This window comes from Hemitrygon akajei, chromosome 15 (assembly GCF_048418815.1).
Source record: "Hemitrygon akajei chromosome 15, sHemAka1.3, whole genome shotgun sequence".
Lineage (NCBI taxonomy): Eukaryota > Metazoa > Chordata > Chondrichthyes > Myliobatiformes > Dasyatidae > Hemitrygon > Hemitrygon akajei.
Window position 1 is genome coordinate 51,873,731 of NC_133138.1, and position 10,027 is coordinate 51,883,757.

General features: G+C 40.2%; 1 protein-coding gene across 2 annotated transcripts in view; it reads left to right on the top strand.

Moving 5' to 3' along the window:
• The window catches only part of sting1 (stimulator of interferon response cGAMP interactor 1), a 32,753-nt gene extending 23,812 nt beyond the window's left edge, over positions 1-8,941 (top strand). For both annotated transcript variants that reach the window (XM_073067571.1, XM_073067570.1), the window contains exon 7: positions 7,482-8,941. In XM_073067571.1, coding sequence (XP_072923672.1) covers positions 7,482-7,711 — 230 coding nt within the window. In that variant the 3' untranslated portion in view covers positions 7,712-8,941. The remainder of the gene's footprint in view (positions 1-7,481) is intronic.
• The last annotated feature ends 1,086 nt before the right edge of the window (positions 8,942-10,027 follow it).

The window sequence follows — 10,027 nt, forward strand, 5'->3', positions numbered from 1 at the left end:
AGTAAAGTAGATCAGCAGATTTGCGGATGACACCAATATTGGTGGTATAGTGGACAGCGAGGAAGACTATCAAAGCTGCTGCCGAGTCTAGACCAGCTAGAAAAATACGCTGAAAATGGCAGATGGAATTTAATGCAGACGAATGTGAGGCGTTGCACTTTGGGAGGACCAGACAAGTTAGGATTTACATGGTGAGTGGTAGGGCAGTGAGGAGTAGAATAGAGGGATCTGGGAATACAGGTTCATAATTCATTGAAAGTGGTATCACAGGTAGATAGAGTCATAGGGAAAGCTTTTGGCATATTGGTCTTCATAAATCATACTATTAAGTATAGGAGATGGAATGTTACATTGAAATTGTATAAGACATTGGTGAAGCCTAAGTTGGAGTATTGTGAGCAGTTTTGGTTACCTAACTAAGGAAAAACGTAAATAATATTGAAGGAGTACAGAGAAAATTTACAAGGATGTTGCCGGGACTTGAGGACCTGAGTTATAAGGAAAGATTGAATAAGTTAGGACTTTATTCCCTAGAACACAGAAAACTGAGGGGAAATTTGATAGATGTATACAAAATTATGAGGGGTATAGATAGGGTAAATGCAAGCAGGATTTTTTCACTGCAGTTCTGTAGACTAGAATGGGAAGTTGTGGGTTAAATGTGAAGGGTGAAATGATTAAGAGGAACATGAGGGGGATCCTCTTCACTCAGAGGGTAGTGAGAGTGTGGAATGAGCTGCTGGCGCAAGTGGTGAATGTGGGTTCGATTTCAACATTGAAGAAAGATTTGGATAGGTACACGGATGGGAGAGTATGGAGGGCTAGGGTCCAGGTGGAAGTCGATGGGACTCGGCAGATTCATGTTCCAGCACAGACTAGATGAAACTGTAGGGCCTATTTCAGTGCTATAGTGTTATGACTTGAAATTTGGTGGAATTCTTTGAGGAAGTATCAAGCAGGATAGACAAAGGAAAGCAAATGGCTGCTGTTTATTTGGATTTTCAGAATGCTTTGGACAAGGTGCTACACATGAAGCTGCTAAGCGAGAATGGAGCCCATGATATTACAGGAAAGTTACTAACATGGATAGTAGATTGGCTGGCTGGCAGAATGCAAAGAGGGCCTTTATCTTGTTAGCTGCTGGTGACTAGTGGAGTTCTCTAGGGGTCAGTTTGGTTTTGCTACTTTTTATCTTATTTGTTAGTGATCTGGATGATAAAATAGATGGCTTTGTGGCCAGGTTTGCAGATAATACCAGAGTAGGTGGAGGGACAGGTAGGGTTGAGGATGCAGAGAATCTGAATAAGGACTTGGACAGGTTGGGAGAAAGTGCACAGAATTGGCTGATGGAATACAGTGTAGGGAATTAAATGGCCACGCACATTGACTGATAGATTAAAAGAATAGATTATTTTCTAAGTGGATAGAGAATTCAAATAGCACAGGTGCAAAGGGACTTAAAAATCCTCGTGCAAGATTTCCTTAAGGTTAACTTGCAGGTCAAGTCAGTAGTAAGGAAGTCAAATGCAATGTTAACGTTCATTTCAAGAGGATTAGAATATAAAAGTAAGGACAAAAGGTGTTGGTCGGACCACATATGGAGTATTCTGAGCAATTTTGTGCCCGTATCTAATCAATGATGTGTTGGCATTAGAGAATGTCCAGAGGAGGTCTACAAGAATGATCCCAGAGATGAAAGAGTGAATGTATAAGGGTCATTTGATTGCTCTAGGCCTGTACTCGCTGGAGTTTAGAAGAATGAGGAGGGAAATTTATTGAAACCTATCAAATATTGAAAAGACTTGATAGAGTGGACATTCAAAAGGATGTTTTCAATAGTGGGAAAGTCTAGGGCCGGAGGGCAGAGCCTCAAAATAGAAAGATGTCTCTTTAGAATTGAGATGAGGAGGAATTTCCTTAACTAGAGGGTGGTGAATCTGTTGAATTCATTGCTGCTTATGGCTGTGGAGGCAAAGTCATTGTGTATATCTAAAATGGAAGTTGATAGGTTCTTGATTAGCAAGGGTGTAAAAGGTTATGCGGAGAAGGGATGATCCAATGATAGAGAAAACTTGATGGGCTGAATGGCCTAAATATTTTATGTCATGCCTTAGTTCCCCTTCCTGGGGGAATAAATCTCTCTCTATATCTCACATGATCTTATAAACCTCTATAAGGTCACTCTTATTAGCCAGGAATAAAGTCCTATTCAGCCCAAACTCACTCTTGAATCCTGGCAGAATTGTATTATATGATAATTGTTTTTATTTTAAAAAGAATAAAAATATGAAGAGACCAACTAGCATCAACAAAAGCATCAAATTAAGATACAAAATTGTCACTCACTGACTCGTTGATTTTATTAAGCAGAAGAAGTGCTGTACCTGCCCATTCACTTCTTCCCTTATCTCCATTCAGGGCTCCAAAGAGTCATTCCTGGTGAGGCAACACTTCACCTGTGAATCCATTGGGGCTATCTACTGTATTGAGTTCTCCCGATGCAGCATCCTCAACATTGGTGAGACCCGACTTAGACTGGGGAACTGCTTTGATGGGCACCTTTGTTCCATCTGGAACAAGCAAAATTTCCCGGTGATGAACTATTTAAATTCCAATCCTTACTCCCATTCTGACATGTCAGATTATAGCCTCCTTTATTACCACAATGAGACCACCCTCAGGTCAGAGTAGCAACACCTTATATCCTCCAACGTGACACACAGACATCAGTTTCTCTACCTTCTGGTAATTTTACCACCACCTCGTCCCCTCTTTCCTCTTCCCTCTTCTTCCATTCCCCACTCTGGCTCTGTTCTTACCTCTTCTCTTCTCCTTCCCTGTCTATAACCTCCCCCTGATAGACATCCTCTTTCCCTTTCTCCCATGGTTCACTCTCCTCTCCTGTCAGATTCCTTCTTCTTCAGCCCTTTATTTTTCCCACCAATCACCTCCCAGTTTCTCACCCCATCCACCCGGCATTGCCTAATCTTGTACTCCTTCCCTTTTCTCCCACCTTCTGATTCTGGCTTCTTCCTCCCCTTCCTTTCCAGTCCTGATGAAGGGACTGATTCTATATTCAGCAGCTATAAAAAGTATTCACCCCCCCCCCACCCCCCCCCCCGAAACTTTAATGTTTTATTGTTTTGCAACACTGAATCACAATGGATTTCATTTGGCTTTTTGACACTGATCAAAGGAACCAGTCTCTTTTGTGTCATAGTGAAAACATCTAAATTAATTACAAATATAAACCACAAAATAATTGATACCAGCCTCCTTTAATATCACACACCAAATTATCACTGGTGTAGCCAATTGGTTTTACAAGGGCTGATTGATAAGTTTCTTGGCCTAAGGTAGAAGGAGTCAATTTTAGAAAACCTAGCACATTTATTTTCCAACATAGTCCCCTCCTACATTTACACACTAAGTCCAGCTGTCATGGAGCATACGGATCTTGGACCTCCAGAAAGTGTCCATAGCATGGATGATTGATAAGTTTGTGGCCTAAGGTAGAAGGAGATGAGTTATACAGCTCTCGTTACATGCACATACAGTTCAACTCTGAGTGATAATGCAGAAAGTTTGAAGTTAAAAACTCATCTCCTTCTGCCTTAGGCCACAAACATCAATCACCCCGATGAGTTATTAACTGATGAGTTATCAACTTTCTGCATAATCACTCAAAGAGCTGAACTGCATGTACACATAACGAGAGTTGTATAACTCATCTCCTTCTACCATAGACCACAAACTTATCAATCACCCCTGTTGTGGACACTTTCTGGAGATCCAAGGTCCATATGCTCCATGACCTCTGGACTAAGTGTGGAAATGTAGGAGGGAACCATGTTGAAAAATAAATGTGCTAGGTTTTCTAAAATGGACTCTTTCTACTTTAGGCCACAAACTTATCAATCACCCCTCGCAGAGGTCACATAGTCAAATGGAGATTTGTTTTAAGAGACCTGTGTACCTCTGTCAAGGTGTTTCAATTGATTGTAGTAAAAATACACCTGTATCTGGAAGGTCCAGCTGCTGGTGTGTCAGTATCCTGGCAAAAACTACACTATGAAGACAGAAAGCACAAGTCAGGAGGTGGATACAAGAAAATTTCCAAGTCACTGAATATCCCTTGGAATACAGTTAAGTCAATCATCAAGAAATGGAAAGTATATGGCAGAGCTGTAAATCTGTCTAGAGCAGGTCGTCGTCAAAAACTGAGTGACCGTACAAGAAGGGGACTAGTGAGGGAGGCCAACAAAAGACCTATAACAGCTCTGGAGGAGTTACAAGTTTCAGTGGCTGAGATGGGAGAGACATCGCATACAACAGCTGTTTCCCAGGTGCTTCACCAGTCACAGCTTTATCGGGCAGTGGCAAAGAGAAAGCCACTATCGAGAAAAAGCTCACATGAAATTTTGGCTAGTTTGCCAGAAGACATGTGGGAGACTCTGAAGTCAGCTGGAAGGAGGTTCTATGGTCTGATGAAATCAAAATTGAGCTTCTTGACTATCAGACTAAACGCTATGTTTGGCATCAGCCTAACACCGCACATCATCAAAAACACACCATCCCTACCACGAAGCATGGTGGTGGCTGCCTCATGCTGTGGGGATGCTTCACTGCACCAGGCCCTGGAAGGCTTGTGAAGGTAGAGGGTAAAATGAATGCAGCAAAATACAGGGAAATCCCAGAGGAAAACCTGATAACAGTCTGCAAGAGAACTGCGACTTGGGAGAAGATTTGTTTTCCAGCAAGACAATCTCCACAAGCATAAAGCCAAAGCTACACAGGAATGGCTTTAGAACAATGAAGTTAACAAACTGGAGTGGCCAAGTCAGAGTCCAGACCTCAATCCAATTGAGAACTTTTGGCTGCACTTGAAAAGGCTGTTTACTCATCATCCCCATGCAATCTGACAGAGCTTGAGCAAATTTGTAAAGAAGAATGGGGATAAATTGCAGTGTCCAGATGTGCAAAGCTGACAGAGACCGATCCACACAGACTCAAGTCTGTAATTGCTGCCAAAGGTGCATTTACTAAATACTGACTTGAAGGGGGCGAGTACTTATGCAATCAATTATTCTGTGTTTTATATTTGTAATTAATTTAGATCACTTAGTGGAGATCTGTTTTTACTTGGACACCTAAAGAGTCTTTTCTGTTGACCAGCATTAAAAAAAGCCAGATTATATCCACAGTGATACAGTGTTTGAAAAACAATAAAACGTGAAAACTTGTAAAGAGGGTGAATACTTTTTATAGGCACGGTATGTTTACTGCACTGAGGATGAGGCTGTGGGCCTGCTCCAGCTGCTCCGAGTTTTATGTCTGAGGACTCACTTTCATTCTAAATGTCATTTACTTACTTCTATTGATTGCACAATTTATTTATTTTCTTTGCATGTTGGGTGTTGGTCTTTTATTAAATGGGTTCTTTTGTGTTTCTGGTTTTGTAGCTGCCTATAAGGAGACAAGTCTCAACGTTGCATAATGTATACATACTTTGAAAATAAGTGTAACTTGAACTTTGAGCTTAATTTCAGTACTCAATGTTCACTCTATGCACAGGAAGTTGGAATGAGCAATGCCTGTACCTATAACATTGCATTGACACAACCTGTCATAGTGCTGAGACAAGGTGTTGGGAGCTGAGGAAAAGTATGTGGGTGCGAATATATGCATTTGTGGCCAGTTTGTGTGTGCGTGTGTCTACTTAGGAGCCCATTGTGAGAATGTACGGCAATAGTACGACTAAGTGCATACTCATATGCAAGTGTTTGCTAAGTCTGTGTCGTTTGCCCGAGTCCTTGCTCTGTCAGAATCCTGTGGTAAATAGTATGAAACTGCCAACCTAGTTAAATAGATTGCGTGTGGATATCTTCTATTCCTTGGAAATGGAAGTAGATCATTCTTAACTTTTAGAGATTGCTCAAGAAGAAGGCATGGTGCTACTACATAAATATTGTGTATCAATCTAAGTTTAAGGTGAATTCACTAATTACCATTAATATATTCTATCTCCATTTCCTGAACTGTGCTTGATTTTTCTAGTGACAGATTTTTAAAGCCTGGAAGTGTGGGTTTTTTTTTTCCAGACAGGGCGAGCCTTTGACATCTCCTACGTTTAGCATACAAGGTAGTAAATCAACTGCTGGTTAATCAGGAGTTGACTGTAATTGCTTCCTGCTGATTTGAAGTCAATACCCACGATCCTCACTCTGTTTCCTGCTTATTTCCTCACTGGCTCTATAATTTGTCTTCAGTTCCGTGAATGTTAGCTCACACACTGCTCAGAAGTAATTTACCAAATGCTTTCGGGAAGTCCACAAAAATAACATCCAGACATGTCCCCCGTCTTTTAGTCAGCTCTGCAAGAAATGTAAGGGGTGTGCCAGTAGTCATTTATCTTGTACAAACAAATACTGGTTTTCAAAATGCTCAAGGTATACAGTCATTCAGTCCATGATTAGTCAAACAATTTTCCAGCAATAGATGTCTGCAATCTGATCTATAATTCTTGGCATTTCCTTCCTTAGTTGAAACAGTGGAGGACCGTCTCTCATCTTGTGTAAGTGTTTCCACCTGCAAAGCTGCTGAGTGTGATAGATGATAACAGTGCAGTGTTTAAAGCAGGTCACTGTACCTCAATTAACAGAGGAACCAGCAAAGTATCTCCCTAATCAATGAGCAAAAAGAAAGGATGTGTTTCCTTTAACAGAATAATTCAAAAGCAGATGCAATGTAGATCCAAGGTTGAACAATACCTGGATGTAACCTACAGGGCTACAGTGCTGCAAAGTGGGATTAGGCTGTGTAGCTTTCCTTTGTCAATCATTTACATGCATTACAATTTATATATTGTAAATTTTCTATGAATATTATGAAAATAGCAAATACTGAAAAGGCTGAGAAGGGGAAATATTAAAAGTTGTATTTAAAATTAAATGGATACAGAGAGCAAAGAAAGAATGAATTGAATTAGTTTTAAAATCTGCTTAAAAAACATAAAGCCCATAGCAAAGAGAGGAGACATGTGTCTTTGTTTTAATACCTGATGAATTTCTTGGCCAATAACACTTATAACTATAGTGGGGTGGGGGGGGGGGGGAGCAATGGGTATATGTGTTTGTGGATACTAGCTTAATTTGTGATATATTTGTGTCTGCTTCTAACGCCCCTTGAAATTGTGTGTGCAGGATCACATGACACCCAATGACTACCGAAACATGTCTCCTACTTTCTATCCCCTTCACCAGGTCATTCCCTACAAGTCAGCAGATTCCTCTGCAATGCAATTACTGATATCATTGGTGTAAGTGCAAAGTGATTTGATGTAACCCATGGTTAGCATTGATGCAAAATACTTGAAAGGATAGGCATGTAATGTTGTGTGGAGTAAAAAATATCATTGGCCTACTGATATTTTGATTTATTTTGGATATTTCAGTTATGCGTGTACATGCTTTGTATTTCAGATGATTTGGAGGATAGTAAAGAGAATGCTCATTTTTTATCTACAATGATTCTAAATGGTTTGAAGCAGGAGAGAATAGAATACCCAATACCAGAGGAAAACACTTGGGATGAAACATCAAATGCTGGTTTTCAAAATGCTCAAGGTACACAGTCATTAATGATTAGTGATCCAACATTAATGATCAGTGAGACCAATGATCCGCAACCTTTACGAAGCCAGTGTCAATAAACGTTGTCCATTTTCTCTCTGCATGTTTTGTCATCATCATCGGAATTTCAGTTTAACAGGTGATCAAAAAGCAGTGGAAGCAATACCTCATAGACTTCCATTCAGATCTTAAAGAATTGTATATCTTTTTTAACCAAACACACAAATTGAAGAATTCCAGCCATGCTTCTTCATAACTTCCAGGAGCCTTATCTTATTGTTTATTTTATGAATAAAGTATGCTGTGGATGGTCAACTAATGTATGGTATTGAGGCAAAAGTAGATATTACGTGATGTCATAAACGATAATAAAGCTTTTTTCAAATTGTACAAGTCAATGAAATTTCATGTCTAACCAATATCTTTAAAACATTGCTGTCTAATTATTTGCTGGATTTTTTTTTATTATCAGCTTCATTATGTTCCAAAACTAAGGGTGTAAACACAATGTAAACAATAATAAATCTAGTGGGGTATTTTGGATTTCAGATAAATTTATTTATTTGGACTGTTATGAATGTACCACAGCTCTGAGGGGCCAAAGGGTGCGGGACCAGCCCCCTCCTTCCGGAGAATCGCAAGATCGCTATTAATTCGGGTCTTGGACCCAGGAAATGAGAGACAATGCAACGCATTTGACCATTGTTCTTAGAGGCACCTGTGTGAATTGCAGCTCTATAGTACGTGCCAGCTATCAGGGACAGGGACACCCTCAGGCAATGTGGTGTGGGGATGGTATCACCCTACCTTGATTGACATTTACAAATCTGCCAGCCATGATAAAACGGAGACTGCAGGAGGCGGTACTCCAGCGACACACCAGACGGAGACACCATCACTGATCGTTCCCGTAAGAACGGGAAGCTGCTCGGGAGCCACGTGTGATTTGGTTCCCCTAGCTAGGGAATCGAGTGGCTAATAACCCCGAAAAGGATTCCGAACTGACAACAGGGAACTCACGGTCCCGAACCCGATTTGAGTCCAACAGGCTAGCAAGTTTATTTTCTCTCTCCAACCCGTGAACACCCAGCGGTCCCTCAAACGGCTAAAAGCCTTCATGAACTGGCGAGACTTTTTATATTTCCATCGGACAATCGTTTTACCCCTAGAGAAACGATAGAGCTACTTCGAATTGTTGATTATTACTATACCCGTTCTTTAGATTGAGTATTGACGACGTATATTATCTGAATGTTTGTATTAACCTTACTTTTGTGCCCCTTTATAAATAAACACGTTTAAAAATGGTACCATCAGACTTCAGCGGACCTCTCTATCTTTGCTGGTAAGTGACCCAGTTATGGGGTTCATAACAGGACCTATAGAGTTTCCTGCCACAGGCTGGTTACAGAGAATAATACTGCATGCAAGAGGCAACTACTTAACCACAAAAAGAAGTAAAAACAGAGCTTGTGACGGTATTGTTACGTGAAGCCAGATATGCAGAGGTACATGTGAGAGAGAACAAACTGATGGGCTGCATGACTTTTTTATGCTGTGGTTTCTATGTAATGTATTATTGCTGCAAAGTCTATATTTTTTATATTCTTCTGCAATATATGAGCATCACTGGCATGATACCATTTGTTGTCAATCTCTAATTGCTCCCAAGGTTTTAGTCTTATATTCTGCATACAGTGCTGTCAGAATGTAAGATTTTGAGCCAATTACAGTGAAGGCACAGCAGTGTATTTCTAAGCCAGCATTTAGAAGGGAATTTACAGGTAGTTTTTTCAAGTACCTTAATCCTGTTGTGAGCTGCCGAGGGCATCTTGTAGATTGTCATTGCAACACTGCATCAGTAGTGGAGGGAATTAATGTTTAGGTTTGGATATCAAACATTAAACGTGTGGGAAATATTAACCTGGATAATATTTAGCTTCTTGAACTTTGTCTGAATTGCACTCATGCAGGATAAAGGCAATGCTTCAGTTTGTGGATGGTACATAAATTTTGGGCTGTCAGAACATAACAGGACATCTAAGCTTCAACCTAGTTTTATTGTATATATGTGGTCTCTCCAACTAAATTTCTGGTCAATTATCCCCAGGGTGTAAATGATGGGATTTTTGTATCTTCAATGTCATTCAACACTGAATATTGATAGTTGGGCTTTTGCTGTAGGTAGTCATTGAGTCTTACAGCGCAGAAGCAGACATATCCGTATTGACCATTTATTATCCACGTCCACTAATCCTATACACCAGTAACTGATTAACAAATGCATACTATACTCCAGTTGTAGCCTTTTAATATGTTATTAATATATTATAAAACTGTACTATAATATCCCTACGCATATTCTATGCTGAATGAAGTCTGGTATCCATATAGCT